Source organism: Lepisma saccharinum, chromosome 29 (genome assembly GCF_977018435.1).
Source record: "Lepisma saccharinum chromosome 29, izLepSacc3.1, whole genome shotgun sequence".
NCBI lineage: Eukaryota > Metazoa > Arthropoda > Insecta > Zygentoma > Lepismatidae > Lepisma > Lepisma saccharinum.
In genome coordinates this window covers 31,516,223-31,538,232 of record NC_139257.1, presented here as the reverse complement: position 1 = coordinate 31,538,232, position 22,010 = coordinate 31,516,223, and the positions used below count along the sequence as shown (strand labels likewise).

Sequence of the window (22,010 nt, the reverse complement as noted above, 5' to 3'; positions counted from 1 at the left end):
CACTGCAACAGGTATTATAAATCGTAACTGGTAACACTGACATAGATTGTATACTCACTTCTGTGCTTTCTGCAAACACTGTGAAGTTGATGAGGAGAATCATGAACCCGCCTATGATTCCTGAACAGTACATGATGTCAGAGCTGAAAATAAAATAAAATGAATTAAAGAAAGGAAAATTCGAACTGGTTATGACTTCACAGCTGTGAGACCAAGAATACAAGATAAAGCAATTGGCCAACTGACGTCATCATTAGCGAAACTTCCCAGTATAATTGCGGGTCTTCGCGCCAAATATCGTCGTCAGCCATTTTATGCAGAAGCAAGCACCCAAAATGGAAGCGTCAAATGACGATAACATTATCCATTCTTGGTCTCACATTTGGGGAAATCACGGATGAAACTAAGGAAATTTTATTGCAAATAGTAATTGCATGTTTCCAAAACATTCCCATGACTATATCATACCTTTTAGTTGAAACAAATTAAAAAAAAAAAAACGGTTGACATAATTTAATTTGTCCTGACTTTCTGTGTTCATTTACAAGCAAGTTATTCAATATTTTTAATGCCAGGGAACTATTTTAACAGCAATATGGGTATAGTGAACAGAATATCATATTTCTCAGGGACTTGTTAAATATACTGAAATTTCTAGAACTTACACTCAATACTGAAAACACAATGTTGCATTGTTCATGCAATGAACATTGGTGATGAGCATTACAAGGCTTGTCCTTACTGTAGGAATTTTAAGGTGTTTTAATGATTTCACACAGAGGGAAAAAAGTATAGCATATTTGAAACAAAAAAAGAGTTTCTGATAATCAAATAATTGTTGAAATAGGCATCAAACAAATTATTTTTCACCAGTACCCAGGGGTGGGACATACAGCTGAGTAGGAGGAATTCGGAAGAGAGCAATGAGCAATGTGGGATAATTTTTATAGGCTGTAATGCTGACAAGAAGTATTTTTTTAATGAACATTAAAATAATAATTTTAAAAAATTAAAAATAATTTAATAATGCTAATATATCATGTAATAATGACACCTAACATTGATTACTTGTAATATAATTTTCGAATTCCTTCTCCTTGCATATCTCTTGCATTTTTTTAATTTTACATAATCTCTGTTATGCTGAATGAAATTCCTTCTGAATTCAGCCTCTGGCACCTCAAATATGTTGAAGCCGAAACCATTGTCGGTAGCAACACATAAGCCTCGCGGTTTTTGTTTAATGTGTTCATTTGCCATATTATTTAATTTTGAAACAAGTATATGTTTCCTGTTATTTGTGCAATCTGTGGAAATAAAGTGCATGCGTGCATCAAGATGTGTATTTGTGTTTGCTCATGTACGGGATTCCCCCTCCCCCCACCTCTTTCTCAAGGCTTGCCAACCCACCCAGAATCTAACTCACTCTCCCGGACACACTTTGTTATCTCCCGGAATTACCAGAGTTTTTATTATAATATTTTAATTTTCTTTTGGAATGCATTTGCCGAGCGATGAAATACGTTTTTGCAAAGCTAACAATTAAACTTCACAATATTATTATCAAGATCGTGCAAAACTAGTCATTGTGTAAGCTAATTGAAAGGGGAAAAATATGACGTTTAAATACATTGTTGCGGCAAAGCGTCTACACAGAAAACGAAAACATTTTTGCTTCGAAGTCTCGAGGCTTCTTTATTTCCCTCCACCCAATTTTCCTTCATTAGAGGAATATGGCCCCCCTTTTTATTTTGTCATTTTCGGAGGAAAAAAATAATATATCAAGCACCTGCCTTTAAAATGCATATCTATTAAATATATACTTAAATGTAATAGCATGCTTAAGTATAGAAGGTCTCCATTTTTTGAAAAAAAAAAGCAATTTCCAAAAAAATGGTAAAATGATGTTTATCAAAATTGTGGTCTAAATATGGGCTACTATTGGCAATATCACAAAAAGCAATTAAAATTTAAAAAACAGTTATTTATCGCTAAAACATTATTCATATTTATGAATAATCTGTTGCTTTGAAAATCAAGCGGTATGGGAAAAATCGAAATTAAGAAACACATCCAAATATTTGTTGAAAATGTGATCTCAACATAAGACGTCATAGCCCATATTTAGACCACCACGCTATTTTTGTTCTTCAATTTATTTTCGCTCTCTGTGGTACATATTTCACAAAGTAATCATGGCATTATAAAAACCCACATTTGTTTTATGTAGCGCTAATATCATAACCTATACACAAGCTGATAAGAATTCACATAACGCCGAGTTAAAACATACCTGCAAAACGTTTTCGGAGGTCGCAATTCTATAACAGCGTCCAAGGCCGAAACTAACCACCAATTTCACTTGCGAATTGGCGCCGCAACCTTTGTCCTTGACAGATAACCAGTTCCCATAGCCTCTGCCAGGCTGCAGCAGCTGGGAGCGCTGATAACTCCAAAACCCATATTTAAACCTTCGCCCATATTTAGACCTTCTCCTCTATATATATTCTACATTTAGTTCGTATTATGTTACAATGGGATTAAGTGTGTTACAAATGATAATTTTTAAATTTATGGTTTTTCGATCTGAAGAATTGTGTTATAGTATTACGGCTTCAGAAGAGTTTGTATCAGTATATTGTATATCGATATTGTCTTGTTTACTTACAAATCGTGTTTGAGGGCTTCCCCGATGGCGCAGTGATAGCGTCGTCGCCCTGTAATCAAGGGGTCCCGGGTTCGACAACCGGTGGAGGCACATAGTGGTTCGGATCCCACTTTAAACTGTAGGTCCAGTCCCGATTAGCCTTACTGTGCATGAAGTGGACTTAAAACACCAAAATCAATCAAATCAATCAATCAAATCGTGTTTGAATGGTTGCTTTGATCAAGTTCATTCACAGTAACAGGTAACAGCTTATATTCAGGAAATAAGTACCTATTCCAGAACATTTCAATGTGAAAGGTTTGAAGGCTGTAAAGAGATCTCCCGGAATTTTATTCTTTAAAGTTTGCAAGCCTGCCCTCTCCCCTTGGAAAAAAGTTCTCTGGACGCCCATGAATATACAAACCAAGAAATGTCAAAATCGACTCGTACCAACTCGTCAGAACGCGAGATTGCAGAATTCGTCCAGTAAGTACCATATTCGACCGCTAGGTGGCAGACCGCGCAAGCATCTTTCAGAACTAGTTGGTATTTCAGTCAAGAGGTGGCGCACTACTCGCGTACCATTCAACTAAAGGAACTTTATTAAAATAATAGAACATTTTGTTTGTTGTGCAAATATTTTATGTTCCTTTACATTTTAAAATATTCATTTTTAAATGCACTGAACAAGTTTTAGTAAATTTCTAAATATTTCAAATGTAATTAAAAGCTATAAAGAAACTCTGCAACTGTGTGGTGTAACATATAACCAGATAACTTACTGTGGAATAATTATTAGTTGTACTGCAATCACAGACAAATAAATGTAGAACGAACAGAAGAAGTAGGTTGATAGCATTCTATCTCTCTCCTTTGAGTACTGAAAATAAATTGTAAAAAGAGAAATTAAAATTTGTGCTTCAATCAAAAGTTATATATATCTATAGACTTAAACTTTGATGGTAAATTGTAAAGAGACCTTAACCCTTCAAAATCAACTCAGTAAGAATGTTGCCAAACTAAAGGGTGTCCCAAAAGTAACGCAGGATTTTAATTGTGCGCCATTTTTTACCCGCAGGATTGGCAGCATTCTAAGTCACATGTTGTAGAAAAAACATTGCGGTTAGTCAATATGGAGCGATACATGACGAAGGAGCGAGTGGCGATCGTTAAGTACGGAAACTGTGAGCAAATTACCTGACATTTTCGATAGGAGAAGCGCCCCAAATGAAACAACTGTGCGATCTTTCTCTTCTGGGGATTCATTAAGTTCAAAGTTTATGCTGCGAAGATAACAAAGATTTCTGAATTGAAAGCAGAAATTCAATGAGCATTGGCATTGAGCCACAGTTATGCGAAAAGGTGATTCAGAATATTTTAAAAAGAATTCGTGTGTCAAATGCGTCGTGGAGGACATTTTGTCAGACATTCTCTTCCACCTACAATGGGAATGTTCACTCTTTCATATAATGTGATAACTTAGCTAACTAATAAATATATGAAATGTCTTTTCCTTAAATTAAATCCTGCGTTACTTTTGTGACACCCTATATTTGTTTTGCAGAAGAAACTAAGAAAAAGACACGGCTGTCATGCTTGCCTTTGCTAGGATTTCTCAGGGTAATTCCGAACATCGTGTTCACCATTACCTCTTATGAAACATCGTTACTATGAAGACAAAGTAAGTCAAAATTACGGAATATTTGTTTTTCAAAGTATTTTGAGAAAAATGTTCGGCCAAATATGTTACTGCAGGAAAGCTTGTTGGTACAGGTCACTTCATTGCTAATGTTTTATATGAATTGTGCAAGATTTTCCTTTTGAAGAGTTGAAGTCTAACATAGACAGACACAACCCACTATGATTCTTATTTGTTTCATGGATTTGTACAAAACAAGCCGATTTTAAATTATAAGCTAACATACTAGAGTAATGACAAACAGCTGTTCGCAGCATTACCCATTCATGCGCCAACATGTTTTCATAGTCACCAGGGTTGTTAAAGTTCCAGGATCCAATAAATTCCAATGGGTTCTATTGGGTTCCGCTGCAGGACCGGAATCTTCTTTCTGCCATAACTTAAATTCGGTCCAAGTTACGTATTGTTTACTTGAAAAAAGGTTCCTGGACCGAATTTTAATCGATCCGGAAAAAAGGTTCCTGGACCGAATTTTAATCGATCCGGAAAAAAGTTCCTGGACCGAATTTTAATCGATCCGGAAAAAAATGTTCCTGGACCGAATTTTAATCGATCCGGAAAAAAAAGGTTCCTGGACCGAATTTTAATCGATCCGGAAAAAAGGTTCCTGGGCCGAATTTTAATCGATCCGGAAAAAAGGTTCCTGGACCGAATTTTAATCGATCCGGAAAAAAGGTTCTTGGACCGAATTTTAATCGATCCGGAAAATAGGTTCCTGGACCGAATTTTAATCGATCCGGAAAAAAAAAGGTTCCTGGACCGAATTTTAATCGATCCGGAAAAAAAGGTTCCTGGACCGAATTTTAATCGATCCGGAAAAAAAGGTTCCTGGACCGAATTTTAATCGATCCGGAAAAAAGTTCCTGGACCGAATTTTAATCGATCTGGAAAAAAACGTTCCTGGACCGAATTTTAATCGATCCGGAAAAAAACGTTCCTGGACCGAATTTTAATCGATCCGGAAAAAAAGGTTCCTGGACCGAATTTTAATCGATCCGGAAAAAAGGTTCCTGGACCGAATTTTAATCGATCTGGAAAAAAACGTTCCTGGACCGAATTTTAATCGATCTGGAAAAAAACGTTCCTGGACCGAATTTTAATCGATCCGGAAAAAAGTTCCTGGACCGAATTTTAATCGATCCGGAAAAAAAAGGTTCCTGGACCGAATTTTAATCGATCTGGAAAAAAACGTTCCTGGACCGAATTTTAATCGATCCGGAAAAAAACGTTCCTGGACCGAATTTTAATCGATCCGGAAAAAAAGGTTCCTGGACCGAATTTTAATCGATCCGGAAAAAAGGTTCCTGGACCGAATTTTAATCGATCCGGAAAAAAGGTTCTTGGACCGAATTTTAATCGATCCGGAAAAAAAGGTTCCTGGACCGAATTTTAATCGATCCGGAAAAAAAGGTTCCTGGACCGAATTTTAATCGATCCGGAAAAAAGTTCCTGGACCGAATTTTAATCGATCTGGAAAAAAACGTTCCTGGACCGAATTTTAATCGATCCGGAAAAAACGTTCCTGGACCGAATTTTAATCGATCCGGAAAAAAAGGTTCCTGGACCGAATTTTAATCGATCCGGAAAAAAGGTTCCTGGACCGAATTTTAATCGATCTGGAAAAAAACGTTCCTGGACCGAATTTTAATCGATCTGGAAAAAAACGTTCCTGGACCGAATTTTAATCGATCCGGAAAAAAGTTCCTGGACCGAATTTTAATCGATCCGGAAAAAAAAGGTTCCTGGACCGAATTTTAATCGATCTGGAAAAAAACGTTCCTGGACCGAATTTTAATCGATCCGGAAAAAAACGTTCCTGGACCGAATTTTAATCGATCCGGAAAAAAACGTTCCTGGACCGAATTTTAATCGATCCGGAAAAAAAGGTTCCTGGACCGAATTTTAATCGATCCGGAAAAAAGGTTCCTGGACCGAATTTTAATCGATCCGGAAAAAAGGTTCCTGGACCGAATTTTAATCGATCCGGAAAAAAAAGGTTCCTGGACCGAATTTTAATCGATCCGGAAAAAAAAGGTTCCTGGACCGAATTTTAATCGATCCGGAAAAAAAAGGTTCCTGGACCGAATTTTAATCGATCCGGAAAAAAAAGGTTCCTGGACCGAATTTTAATCGATCCGGAAAAAAGGTTGCTGGACCGAATTTTAATCGATCCGGAAAAAAGGTTCCTGGACCGAATTTTAATCGATCCGGAAAATAGGTTCCTGGACCGAATTTTAATCGATCCGGAAAAAAAAGGTTCCTGGACCGAATTTTAATCGATCCGGAAAAAAAGGTTCCTGGACCGAATTTTAATCGATCCGGAAAAAAGTTCCTGGACCGAATTTTAATCGATCTGGAAAAAAACGTTCCTGGACCGAATTTTAATCGATCCTGAAAAAAACGTTCCTGGACCGAATTTTAATCGATCCGGAAAAAAAGGTTCCTGGAGCGAATTTTAATCGATCCGGAAAAAAGGTTCCTGGACCGAATTTTAATCGATCCGGAAAAAAGGTTCTTGGACCGAATTTTAATCGATCCGGAAAAAAGGTTCCTGGACCGAATTTTAATCGATCCGGAAAAAAAAGGTTCCTGGACCGAATTTTAATCGATCCGGAAAAAAGGTTCCTGGACCGAATTTTAATCGATCCGGAAAAAAGGTTCCTGGACCGAATTTTAATCGATCCGGAAAATAGGTTCCTGGACCGAATTTTAATCGATCCGGAAAAAAAAGGTTCCTGGACCGAATTTTAATCGATCCGGAAAAAAGGTTCCTGGACCGAATTTTAATCGATCCGGAAAAAAAAGGTTCCTGGACCGAATTTTAATCGATCCGGAAAAAAGGTTCCTGGACCGAATTTTAATCGATCCGGAAAAAAGGTTCCTGGACCGAATTTTAATCGATCCGGAAAATAGGTTCCTGGACCGAATTTTAATCGATCCGGAAAAAAGGTTCCTGGACCGAATTTTAATCGATCCGGAAAAAAACGTTCCTGGACCGAATTTTAATCGATCCGGAAAAAAGTTCCTGGACCGAATTTTAATCGATCTGGAAAAAAACGTTCCTGGACCGAATTTTAATCGATCCGGAAAAAAACGTTCCTGGACCGAATTTTAATCGATCCGGAAAAAAGGGTTCCTGGACCGAATTTTAATCGATCCGGAAAACAGGTTCCTGGAGCGAATTTTAATCGATCCGGAAAAAAGGTTCCTGGACCGAATTTTAATCGATTCGGAAAAAAGGTTCCTGGACCGAATTTTAATCGATCCGGAAAAAAGGTTCCTGGACCGAATTGAAATACTTTACAGAAAAAGATTCTTTACGGTCCAGAACCCATTTACGCTTGCTGATTTTCTCTCTTGGACCGGAATTGATTTTTTTTAAAAAAATTCCTGGACCATTAACAACCCTTATTGTCACCACATCTGATGTATGTAATATAGGGGGCCAATCCATTACAAGTGATACAACACTGGTTGCTCGACAATTTTTAAACGTATATATATTTCATGTGGTGTGAGCCTCATATATTGACAGTTCAGAACCACTTTTAATTTATTTTTATCATCACCCATTTCAAGATGGCGGATATTTTTTTTATCATGGCGCGACCTTATTTAACGCGAATTATAGAATTTTTCATGAGTTTTGCATCTCTTAAACCAATTGAATCTCAAATTTAAAATATTAACTGAAGCTACTTATCCTACAGTACTGTAATGTGCACAAATTTCAGATTTTTAAACAACTGCCTACCAGAGATATTTAACCCTGCATTTGGAACTTTTCTTCTATAAAAGTACATCTTTATGATCCTGTAGAAAAGAAAACTACTCAAGCAAAAATAATTATGACATACACTATTGGTGCACAGGTAATTGAAAAAAAAATCAAGTGTTAAACAAACTACCTTCCCCCTAAAAAAAAAATACCCGAAAATGACATTTTGTGCGATTACGATACAAAATTTTGACCTTAAAAATTTATTATGAAGGAATATTTTTTAGGATATTATACACAAATATAATTGTAGCCTATAATGTGCTTAACATCACAGATTTTGTCTCATTGTCCTAGGATTTACCAGAGTTGAGATAAAAATTTTACCGCTGACGCTTACGAATGGAGAAATGACGCTCGCCATGATGAAAAAATGTCCGCCATCTTGAAATTGGTGATAGTAACAAAATATCAGTGGTTCTGAACTGTCAACATATGAGGCTCACACCACACACAATATATATTTTTTTAGAAAATGGTCAAGCAACCATTATTTTCTTTTCATGAATTTACCCTATAGGAATATTCCAGTGTGTTTGAAAATTGCTTAAACAAATGTACAATCTACAGGAGTAAACGACGTAAAAAATAATATAACATTCTCCACTTATTTCGAAGTAAATACAGCACATAAATTACAAGCAAAGTTGAAAAAACAACATTTGTCCGCTGGCTTCGATGTCTTACAGACGATAGGAATTTAACGCATAGGCGCTAGATGGCAGCACCAGTTGGATCACTCTTATCAAGGAAGCAAAGCAGAAAACCTGCTGTTCGCCATTACGTCTGTGTTCGGTATTACCCAGGTTTCCCATGATCGGAAACTGTTGGTATGATCTAGAAACTTGTTTGTTTCCATATCTAGTTTCAGTTCCAAAATTATCAAACTAACATCTACGTCCAGACAAAATTCATTGCACACAAAACCTTGGGAACAATTCATATACAGGGATTTGCAGGAAAAGCTGACGGTTTTGAAATGTGTATATAAATAAAACAATTAATGTAATGCAAGGTTTCATAATCAAAATTGCTACAAAAATAATTGCCATTTTCAGTGCTTACATTAATTTTTCTTTGTTTTGAAAATTGTGTCCGATAAATGCTGACCTCCATTTCATACACATTCATGTAGCCTTACATTATTTGTTTTATTTATATACACATTTCGAAACCGTCAGCTTTTACTGGCGGTCCCTGTATATCTGCAATTTTTGGAACTGTAATATTATAAATACCTTATCTTCGATATCCGGGTTTCTGAACGTTAGCAAAAACCTTTTGCAATGTTCCGCTCTAAGTCTGTCTATGCTTCTTGCGTCAATGGCTCTTGTCAAGTAATCATTCACCTCATCTTCTGGGTCTTTAGTCTCGTGGTTTTCCCCGAAACCCATTCTAGAGAAAGAAAAACATTATTTTCCAAAATAAAATGCAGACATCTTCACAACGAGAAACTATGTTCAAGTTATATAGCATTATTATTTGAATAATGAATGAAAAACCAATGTCATTCCCAAGTGCCAGGTCTCACTTTGATGTCCAATCACCCTAAAGCCACACCTTCTTACGTACCAGGCCTGATCCGAAACTTTGTTAACATGATACGTCATCACTGGTAGGTAATGGATCAGCACACGATATCATCATATCAATCGCAAATGTGTGGTTCGGAAAATTGACTTTATATGAACGCAGTGTTTCCAGTGCGGGTGGAAGAGTTGTGAAAACAATTTCGTGGCAATTGTGATATCGTGTTGTTATCTACCATTAATATAGTGGTACATAGGCACCGTATACAGGGTGTGTGCGAAACCATGGAGACTGGCGGGGGGGAAGATATTAACTTACACACTCACATTATGTTACAATGTATCTACATTTAAAAGTGAATCAATAAATATTTTATTGTGATATTTATAAAGTTGCAAATTTTACCAACTGGTTACAATAATCAATAGATTTACAAAATACAGGGTTCTGAAACATGTACTAACTTCAATTACCTTTTTTTTTTGCACCACTCTGTACTTGAAATGGTTTTATTTAGTGTTTGTTTAGGCATTACTTTCTATTAATATAAACCAATTAGATTTCATAGTCATATTTATCTTGCATTTGGTTTTACTTTTGGGGCATTTCATGTCACGTGGACTACATTCTTTGTATTAAAGTAAATATTCTAATAATAGTTGAACAACATTATTCTTACATTTTGTGTGCAATGAAATATGAAACTTAACACTGTTGATTAAACATAACTACCCTTAAAATATTTTCTCAAATTTGTAGCTGTTAAGAGAACAGTTTTGTGCCACGGGTGGGACACTGCCTCTTCACTTAATAAGAAATATATTTTAATTTCTGTGAATTGGCAAATGTTGAGAAATACATTATTTAAGACAAAGAGAGAAGATAATTGATCTTTGAATATTCTAGTAGAGTTGAGGAGGAAGTGTAACAGTTAAAAGGGAAATTAATTGTTTCTTTGTGTCACGGATGGTACACAAGAAAATCAAAAAGTTAAAATGTATAATACTTTTAATTTTTATGCAAATTACAATTTTAGATTCTTCACTCGCAAGATAGCATAAAGTTAGAGCAATGTATCTAATATTAAAAATTGAGGCTCAGGGAAACTTTCATATAGAATGCCCCTTTTCCTGATCATATTAGTGTAAATCTGTTAACTTCAGCTTTCAATTTAGTTAAGGAGATTTTACCCTCCGAAACAATCAGATTTTACTTCTTGTTAAGCAATGAATCAATGAATCAAATCAAGTAAGCAATCTTTTAACAGGTGTAGTTTTATTTTCTTGATAAGGGCTCTTAGTTTTACTTAAGGACTTATCTCCGTATTGCGTGAGTGGCAATGATAGCCTATATGCTGATGATATAAAAATCAATAAGTCAACCACATAGCTCAAAGACTTTTACTGTTAAATGTTTGGCAGCCAAATTGTTATAATCTTGTGTGATAAAGTGGAAGTTTTGTACTTTCTTATTTTCATAATAGTTTTAAATTCCAACTTGCGTGAAAATAACATACCATGAATGATATGTAACTGTGACAAAACATACGGTTAAGGAATACAATTTTCCACATAGCCGCTGTCATCTTGATTGATTGATTGATTTGGTGTTTTAAGTCAACTTTATGCACAGTAAGGCTAATCAGGACTGGACCTACAGTTTAAAGTGGGATCCGAACCACTTGTGCCTCCACCGGGTATCGAACCCGGGACCCCTTGCTGTCATCTTGATAACGCCATTACAGATGAACGATAGCTGAAAATATTTCGGTCGTGGGCGTTTTACATACAGGAATGAATGTACAGGGTGGTCCATATTGATGGGACACATTTTATTTTGTATTTTCAGACAGTAGGAATATTCTAACATTTTTCAAATGCAGTGTATTCGTAAGCCTGAACTTGGGAGTTAATACGAGGGCTATTTTTTTAAACTTCCGATAGGGCATGTTCTATCTGCTTTGTTTCCGGTTGACTACCAGACAAATTGCTCAACGTTCATCTCCTATGCATCCATCTCTTGGAATCTCCAACGTAGAGGGGAAGCAATTACGTAAAGAAAAAGTGTCGGATCTCACTTATATGATGAAAGTGGATGCCGGCTGTGGACCAACGTTACATTGCTACGGTGCTGAAGAGAAACATATAAGTTAATTTTCTTTTTCATTTGTTTACAGTCTTGTTGTCAATAAGCGATATCTATTCTCAATGAGTACAAATACTTCTCATTTTCTTATCAGAAGTATATGCAGTAGCATGTCATGTTAAAATGAACGTTTTGTGTTTCCACTGGGAATATATACTGCAACACTATTTACAACATGGTTACTTTTTTCAACTGACTCACATGTGAATACTAACACACAGGCATGCCTTACACAGGATTCGAACCTTGGATCCCTGGTTTCGTAGCAGGCTGTACTGACCACTAAGCAACGAGGTTGACTCTATTTAACTATATGCGGACCCCTTTGAGTGTATTTAGTTGCTGCACGTGGAAGTGTAATTTCTTTTTCTTCGATGATTTTTTAACATTTTAAGGAAATTCCCTATCTTTCCACGGTTCTTCGAAAATATGTAATAAATTCCGTCACTCTTCCATGGCTGTCTTACCTTTAAGTAAATTTGCCAAACCATACCAAATTTTCGACTGTTTTAAATTTCCTGACTTTACAATAACGTTCTTAGCCATAGTTCAACTTCTCTGACTCTTGAAAGTTCTTGTGAAAATTTTAAATAAAATCTCCGTTTCTCCCATGGATATCTTGCACATGAGTCAATTTGCCTGACCTTTCAATATTTTTTAATAATTTAAATAAATTCCTTGACTTTCTTAGTCAATTTTCCTGACTTTTCAGGAACAATAATAAGGCTATCACCTCCCAAACAGTTAAGCCAACACCCTCAGAAGTTACGTCTATAAATAACAATAAACCAATTGCTCGATAGCTACAAAAAGGATCATCTTACTAGAAAAGATTGTTGTTCTGACACTGAAGTGTGCTGTTTTCTTGTTAAGTGTGTGCAATCTCAACCAACGTGAACATTAGACTGAAGTTATTGACTTACAAGATAATCTCAAGCATTCGACTTTGCGTGAGAAAGACTCAAACAACATTAGAGTTTATTAAACAGTTGTATTTTCACAGGCAAATAATGTATACGTAGATTAGAAAAGGGTGTATTAAAATGGCCTAACGAGTATATCGATATAGGCACAGTTAGGTTTTTTAGAAAACAAAATATGTTTGATAATCAGGCAATAGTTGAGAGCGATTTGGTACTATATAAAAGGTTGAAGTTTTGAACAGTTGAAGAACGAAAGCAGGTAGTATTTCGTACATCTTGAGAATTTTATGATTTGAATCAAGTTTAAGTTATTTTCTTTAGAAAGAAATAATTGAAATAATATAAAATGTTACGACAGACTATATAACATTACAAAGTAACTTACTTTGAGTGTGTCCCGTGCTCACTATGCCCCATTACCCTCAATTCCTTCGAGACGCTTCCATTCATAGAATAGGCGGTAGGTTTCTTGGATTCCTATAAAAAAAGTAAACGTTGCATATTTAATTGGTTTTAAAAGAGTTTTAAGAGACTCTAAAATATTCGACTTTGTTTGAAAATGCCCTGAATTTAGTGTAAACGTATTTGAAATTTCAAAGTCTTTGAACAAACAGAATGTTGTATTTCATCATTTGATTATAATGTTAGAATATTATATTCACAATTTCTTATTCATAAAGCAACCAGTGGCGTACCCAATAGGGAGTTGGTGGAAGGTAGCCCCCTTCCCTTTGGCCCGGTATTACTAAAGAAGAACGTCAAAGACAAGACTTGATGGCAAAAATGCGTAACCCATCACCCTCGAATATACTGGGCACGCCACTGGACGCAACAACCTAACTAGCTTCAAATGAATGTACACGTGCGTGATATACATTCAAAAGTTTCAATCCACTTGCGGCTAATCGCGACTATGAGGATAAGTGACAATATAATTAAATTGATAAAGGGACACTTGCAAAAAACACTCATGTCCAGGCAGGAATTCGAACCCAGGCGGCTTCTCTGTACTGTTGCAATTGATTGTTTCAGTTGGTGTTTTAAGTCCACTTTATGCACAGTAAGGCTAATTGGGACTAGACAAACAGTTTAAAGTGAGATCCGAAACACTATATGCTTCGAACCCGGGACCCCTTGATTACAAGGCGACGACGCTACCACTGCGCCATCGTGAGGCCCACTGATGCAGTTATGTTATTAACTTTCTCTGGCAAAACACCATGCTATTTTATTACCACAAGTCGTTTCAGTTGTGCGCTACAACGCCAGGTATCCCGGGTTCAAATCCAGGTCTGGTATGGGTGTTCTCCATGAGTGCCACTTCATCAATCATCAAATCATCACTCATCCTCATTTTCGCGATTAGCCAAAAGTGGCACAAGAGCGAAGTAAAATAAACCAAATCAATCAATAGTTTCTGTTGTGAAATATGTACAAGATGTTTCGACGTATAATTGTGCAAAAACAGGTTGCAACTTCGGCTACGTACTATTAACCACGACATGCTCAATGGGTATTAATTACATTATTATATCCCAAATTTATTAGTTATAGTTTTTCTAACTAAATGACCAATGACAATAATTTATATAAAAAGATATATGTTTGATGGTGGAACTCTGAAGTGACGTAGTGTTTACGTCGTTGTCTTGTAATCAAGGGGTACCGGGTTCGATACCTGATTGAGGCATGTAGTAGTTCGGTCTAATTTTAAGCTGGAGGTTCAGCCCGGTTTGCCTTTCTGTGCTTAAAGTGGACTTAACAACTCCAACTCGTGTATATTTGATAGTGATGATATTACACTAAATGTTATCTTTGTATTTACAATAGTTTCACTAATCTAATATTTCGAAGCAGGGGGTGTAGGCGACAGCTCTTCCAGTTGATCTCGACACGTAGAAAAATTTGGTAATTATGAAGTTTTATGCATTTCCAAACAAAATATTATGTTGTTATTTAGATTGTTCTCAAGTCCACTTATGTAAAATGGGCTAATCGGGACTCTATATAGCTCCACGGGTATTGAACCCGGGACCCCTTGATTACGTTATCAGAACGTCATCGGGGAGGCTAGAAGATGTTCCATGCAAAGCATCGTTGTTACATATTTAATGTAACTCCTAATTGCTTGTATATTGTGCACTTTTTGTTTAATTAACGTCTCTACTTCTTAAGGTTAATGAAGCTACACCCATAATTTTTCAATGATTCAAACCCAGAACACCTATATTCGCAGCACAATAGAAATACATATAGAAATACATGTTGAGCAGCTTCTACAACCACTGAAAGTACATAAGTATAAATGTTACATCAAGATTAACAATCTTTTAATATTTATTTCACTATAATTACATTAAATTAGTAATAGGTAAAGTCAATACAAAGACCCTGATGGTATAAAGGCAATGGAGCAAATGCAATTAATTCAATAAATTATGCACAAAGGCATTTTAAAAAGCTTAAAACGACCTGCACTCATAGAAAGCATATATGTTCATAAAAGCTGAGTCTATAAAATAGATAAAGCGATAAGGCAACATCATTAAAAAAAATCGTTCATAAATGTCCTCAAAATGCAAAGGTTTAACCTGGTTTTGCTCTTCAACTTCTTTCTTGGCTTCAAATCTATTCTTCTTCCTCTTCTCCCTTTTTCTTCTTCTTCGAACCATTTGCTTCAAGCTCCTTTTCTGCTTTCTCAAACTCCTTGTAATGTTCCTCGGCTTGCTTCAAACCTTGTTCATGTCTTTTAATAACCTTTTCGTACCCTTGAATGGCTGCCTCGTGGTGGGTAATCTCATTGTCCAGTTTCCTCTTGAAAGCCTTCAGCAGCTGCTTGTTCAACTTGTAAAAATATTCTTCTTCGAAAGCTGCTTCTCTTTCCGCCCATTTTCCACCTGATCCTTTAATCTCACCAGCACACTTGACTACACTGGTTCCTGTTAGGTTTCGACATTGCTTGACCTTGGGAAGAACGAAAGCCACCATTCTGAGTGCACTTTTAGTCACGTTCATTGTGTACGTTTTGTTAAATCCTTCTTAAACAGTTTCAATTTCATCTTCGCTGCACTGTCACAGCTCGGCTGTGTTTCCAGAACTTGTGATTTCGATTCATGTTACACCTAGTCGAACTAAAACAACCAGAAATGCCATATTGTTCGCTTTGTTTTCGTCTCTGATTAGTGTACCGATAGCAACTCAAACTGAGTACGTGACAGGGAAGTCAATATGTGTGTGTTCAGCAAATTTAAATATTATTCAAGATGCACTTATCAAACTATCAAACTAACTATCAAATTTCGAAATGCAATTGAAGATAGGTTAGCACGAATGCGAAATTTCTGCCACAAGGCTCTAAGAATTGTGTGAAGATAAAATGTAATAACAAAAACGAACATTATTATTTAAATTTTAAAAAGGTCTATTTATTCAGTCACCCAAAATGGTATCATATTTCGTCAATTTCTGTGCTGTCTAAAGTTCATACAAGACATACAGAACATGTTTTTCTTTCGTTTTTTGTTCTTGGTCTACTCTAGATATATATTAATACTTTCGATTCTTTTTTTTATCTGTATAGCTTCTTTTGTTCCTCTGTCTCTAATTGCATGAAAATCAAGATGTTCGTTCTGTGGGATCCATGAGTATTACCGTGAAAATTGTCCATGACAATTTTCATTAATTTTTCTCATGATCCTGTGTGTTTTGAGATTTCCTTTAATTCTTGAAGCTCTTATTGGCTCAAAAAAAGTGTACGAACATGTACAATTTGCACGGAAATAGGCTACTCATGGATCTCACTGTACTTCCTCTGTCATAGCGCCATAAGTTGTTGACAAATGATTGTTCATTATCCCTAATTAATACGTAAATTAACATCAAACCTTAATTGCACTTTGCTATATAGAGTTATCTAACTTCAAAATTATGCAATGGTGAAATGATACTCGTTTTAACATTGGATAATTTTTGAAGTTAGGTAACTCGATATGGCAAGGTACAAGCAAGCAAGGTTGGATTTATACAGATGGGACCGTCGGATAAGGGAATTTTCGAATGATGCAATTGAAACTTCTCACAAATTTGTACAAGCGTGTTCTGGAATGCCTCTTTTCCGAGAAAAGGCTTCAGAAGGAAAATTCAACGTAGGTCAATGCATATGTAGGACAATAATTACATTTTTGTGTCACTTTTATTACTGAATTTCGTTATGCTCCAATAAGAAACTACAATTTTAAATTTAACATCAGATGTCTGTACTTGAAAACTGAAAGATTGTTTAAAATATTTTTTCATTTAAAATAGCGAATCATGAATTTATCTATTTCATATACATAACAACAATTTATTTCATGTACACAACATGTATCAGATGAAAATAATCATCATAGATCCCTCCATAGTAACAATAGTAATTTAATTGTATATGAAATTAACATTACTTAAGTATTTTATCAAATTGTTATTGTATTATTTGTGCATTACTTTATTGAATTAACATTTGAACAAACATGCAGTACTCATATGAAACAAGATCAGTTACTTATGAAGAATTTTGATATATGATTTCGTAGTGATTACAATCCATTTCTATTATGGTTGCGTGTGCAATATTAATGACAAGTTCGATACTTGCTTTAGAGTTCACTGAATCAGTCACCGAACTATTTTAGGCTTGCATGTAATTGTAATGCATATAAACATGCAGTACCGGATCTACAAATCTGTAAAATGTTACCAAAGAGGCCATCTACCTACCGCCCCCCCTCTCTCTCTCTCTCTCACACACACACACACACACACATGTAGAGGGTGATGTGATATATATATATATATATATATATATATATATGACACTGTTTTCTCACACCTATAAAATGCAGTCCTAACTATTTCCTGATTAAAGATAGGTTGAAGAAACCTTCACCATTGCATTTCTCATGAAATTCTAGCCTGATTTGAATGTAGTCTGACTGCCACGCGGGAACCCGGGGGTGGGTGATCTAAGATCCAACTTTAAAGCTGCTCTACGCCCCACTCAGCATGAAATCAAATAGTATCCGGGGTAAAAGGCGGTCGCAGCATGGTCCTGATCACATCACCTCCAAGATGGCCGACATCGAGAATATGTGGGGCCCTCATACCCTAAATGTGCCTTCATGGCGCGGTGCTATATACATAGGGAACTTTAACTTTACATTTTCCTGTTGTATTCGTTTCTGCATCCCTGAGTAACTACGTTTATTTTTCACATACGCATATACGAACCCTCTACTATATCAATGGCTGAGGGCCCCCTAAAGGCTTAATTATCTCCGGGCCCCTCCGCGCTGCGGGGTTTTGCGGACTGTAGATCCGAATGTGAACATGATATAATAAGTTGGGCATCATCTTATATCTTTCTAATGTGGGAGGGAAAGTAAGGACCAGACGCATATCTTATATTTACTTTTTAAAGTGAAGTAAAGTAAAGTGTTCCCCTGTGCTTAGCACCACGCCATGAAGGCGTATCAGGGGTGTGGGGGTAACACCCCACACTTTCTTGATCCGGTCGTGATTGGGGTGATGTGATCAGCACCACGCCCCTGACCGCCTTTACCCCCCAGGGTTTCCCCCAGGTACCCATGTTATACGACGCTGGGTGGGCGCCGGGGCCAACGTTAGAAAAGTTCCCGGATTTGAACCGGCCGGGGATCGAACCCGGGACCTTTAGCATGGTAGTCAGACGCTTTACCGACTGAGCCATTTAAAATATTTGACAAATAAATTTTGTGCTTCGCTAGCTTAATGATGGTCATGTGCAACCCCGGCTGCGAAATATTTTTGTAGTCAACTTGTGAATGCGTGTTCATTTCTTGCTCTCTGATTGGCCGTTGGAAAGTTACGGTGCTCTGATTGTGAGAATATCTTATTTCCTATTTTCAGCGCAAATTTGCTGCTTTCTAATCTAATCTAACCTAACCTAACCTAACGTACAGCGCAAATAAGATATTCTCACAATCAGAGCACAGTAACTTTCCAACAGCCAATCAGAGAGCCAGAAATAAACTCGCATTCACAAGTTGACTGGAAAAAGAAAAACCGCACCCCGGTTTCTAAGTTTATTCTGACCAAAAACGGACTGGACAAAGTCGATGCACCATTAGAATGTGGAATAATGAAACAAACTTAATGCAATATGCAGATATTAATTAATCTTTGGGTAAGGATGTTTACCATAGCCTGTTGAAAAACGTCACTAGCGCCATCAAACGGTTGGACAACTTTAAGTCACAAAACCATGGACAAGTAACAGGCTTTTGCTATTAGTCTGTGGCAGACATGAAACTCATGAAACTTACTATCCTCCTTCTGAACGCCCATACTGATATTTCATAACAATGGCCGATTCCTATGCTACAAAATCACAAAATACGTTCAAAAACGCTAAAATAAGAACTAAATATTTGTTAAAGATATACCTTAAAAATTGTATAAGAATGTATAAATGAGGTAAATATGTTCCACTATATTGAACACCAATTTCTGTAGCAAACGTATAATTTTGTGGTTAATTGTAAGAAAATACATCCACATCACATTAAACTAGAATATGTATTGTTTTGTTCAAAAGTCAAACTAGAAACTGTAATATGACAATATTCAGTTTTGCTGAAGAAACACTGTTCTTTTTAATTATACAAATTAATTTTCCTGGAGATTAGTATTCACCCAACTAGTGCCCACTATGAGACAACATAATCTATTCTTGAATTTTGACACAAAGAACAGGTAAGGTGGGTGAACAAATTTGAATTGAACAAGTGTATAAGTTATTTCAAAGGTATGCAATCTTGTACACACGCTAAGCTGAAATATAAACTAAAGTCTTAAGTATACACTTGTAAGCTCTACAAAACATTGCCAGAATAGCCAAAAATTTACAGAAATGAATTAATTTGTTGAAACTATATATAATTTTCGACAGAAAGGCATATATATATGCTAACATCAGCCCTTTACTCATTACATTTCAAATATTGTTTCCTCGTTTCTATATTTTTCTTCAGTTTGAACATTTTGTAACATGTGTAATGAGAAATACAGGACCTACGATCATACGTTACAAGTAGAATTGAATGACGATTTAGCGGGAGCCAATGAACGCATGCGTACAAGATATGACTTCACCTTCATCCATGAAACTTGATTCAGCATTCAAAAACAGGGAAGGAAACTGAACATTACTTGCTGTTGTTTGTGTAAGTCCATTTGGAATGATGCTGAAGGCAGTTTTTACCGAAATTATCCGCCATAAAGTGTACAGAAGAACCATAAGCAACGTTGCTGAAATTAGATACAAAGGCCACATCAAAGATGCCGGTGGGGCCTGGGATAAAAGAGAAACGAAATTCGAGGAGGAATATTTTTATAAGACAAATAAAAGATTATTGAAAGCCCTGAAGGGGAAAATAGACACGGAAATGATTGCCCACAAGGAGGCGATTTCTCAATACCAAGATGCAATCAAAAGACACAAGGACACTATGCAGAACGCGAAGCAACTGCAAGCAGAATTCGAACAGGCAGAGAAAGACATTGAAAACAGCAGCAAGAAGAAACCCAAGTAGGGAAGGTGATGTGGAAGTCAAGTATGTTATGTTTTCGCTTGAATTCAGTGCTGTGATGTTTTTTATCTAATTTTGTTAATCACCACGTCTGGTATATTTCTTCTTTATTTATATTGCCTCATGTGAAATTAACTTCCTTTCATAAGTATGAGCGTAAGGAATTTATATACACTAAAAATGTCAGTTTAATACATTTAGCGAATTAGTAATAGTCGAATTTGTCACCTGAGGAAGTTGATTTCAAATTCAACTCTTTGATTACCAACATAGTAATCATCTTTATTACTAGAATTGCACTATCATGCTTGACTCTTGTATATGATCATGCGGTACGAACAAATTGTTCCAGTGCTATGGCCAGCCTCTTTTCTATTTGATTATCTGTGATGTAAATATGTGTCATTTTTCATAAAATATTAATTTATCCCAATGCGAATTTAAGGAGAAGGGCTTATTTCTAAATATATTTTTTTGCAAGATTTATCATGTCGATATATTGGGGCAGAATGAGAGTGCAAGTGGTTTTATATAAATCGTTGTGCAATGACATTTCAAACCATCTTAGTTATATTTTTTAACATCAAAACTGTCGATGAATTTCAGTCAATTACAATTAATACTTTTTACTATGCATTAAAATGTTTTCGTAGTAAGGACTGTGTTCATTTTAGATCATTGTGGAGTGGAGTACGTGTGTGTGCGTCAGTGTGTTACGCTGTGTGTATGTGATTTATTTATAATGTGATGAGATTAAAGTTACAATGTGTAAATCATAATCTAATTTTGTGAGTTTTCATTTAATGTCAGTACATACAGATACATGCGAATACTTGCTATAATGTGATACCAACTTAAGAATAATGAAATATGTTGGTAATATTGTCAATCAACGAGAAAAACAAACATAATTTGGTAACAATAAATACAGGTTCACATCCTCGAAAGTATATAAATACTAAAAAGGTACAACAAATATTGTCAAACAATTGCCGAACAGGAATTGAGTGGGGCTTAGAATGGTTATGGGAAATGTAAGTGGTTAAGTGTAAGTACTTACATTTCGACACAAGTTGCCAGGTACTATAAGGTAAGTTTCAATGTTGTGGTCCCGAAGGTACGTGTTCCTTTCTCCCCCATTACCTGGCTCCACTTCATAGTCACCGTTGAGGTAGCGTAGTGTCTCCTTCGTCACGTGGACACGGCTGAAATAAAAAATAAATAATTACTAAGCTCTCTACATGTATTTAAACATATGCTTACAAAGGATTTTTATGTCAGTATGGAGCAGAGTTGATAAACATCATGATTTTTATTTAAAAAATATTTTTTGATGATTTTTTTCATTTAAATCGGATTTTTAATTTAAATCCCAGTTTGTGATTTAACACATACTCACACACACAAATTTGCTTCTATGTTTTTTCGGCATAGTAGACCTACAGATAGATATGTTTTTTCTTTATGGAAAATATCTTTTCTGCTAATTGACCATGTAAAGTGTGTGAACAGTTTGATTAAAGCAAATAAAAAATTATGCAAGCACACATTTTTCTGTTTATGATGCTGTACATATGAATCTACTATTCAAAAGTTTGTTGAGTGTGTTAATGAAACCATAATAATTTTAATAACTTTTCATCCAGTAAAAAATATAACATTTTGGATGTTTATTTATGTT

General features: G+C 35.9%; 2 protein-coding genes across 2 annotated transcripts in view; both read right to left on the bottom strand.

Moving 5' to 3' along the window:
- The window catches only part of LOC145981588 (adenylate cyclase type 6), a 464,667-nt gene that overhangs the window by 30,389 nt on the left and 412,268 nt on the right, over positions 1-22,010 (bottom strand). The window contains exons 10-14 of the mRNA XM_083114946.1: positions 21,390-21,534; positions 13,108-13,199; positions 9,363-9,519; positions 3,430-3,527; positions 59-143 (exon numbers count right to left, since the gene is read on the bottom strand). Of these exons, the coding sequence (XP_082971072.1) occupies positions 59-143; positions 3,430-3,527; positions 9,363-9,519; positions 13,108-13,199; positions 21,390-21,534 (577 nt within the window). The remainder of the gene's footprint in view (positions 1-58; positions 144-3,429; positions 3,528-9,362; positions 9,520-13,107; positions 13,200-21,389; positions 21,535-22,010) is intronic.
- LOC145981589 (uncharacterized) lies at positions 15,042-15,894 on the bottom strand. Its single transcript, XM_083114947.1, has one exon. The coding sequence runs from the start codon at positions 15,735-15,737 to the stop codon at positions 15,351-15,353; it is 387 nt and encodes a 128-aa protein (XP_082971073.1). The 5' UTR covers positions 15,738-15,894; the 3' UTR covers positions 15,042-15,350.

What these genes read in the sequence shown, in the direction of transcription:
- LOC145981589 (XM_083114947.1), bottom strand. Translation starts at nt 15,737, where the DNA reads ATGAACGTGACTAAAAGTGCACTCAGAATGGTGGCTTTCGTTCTTCCC.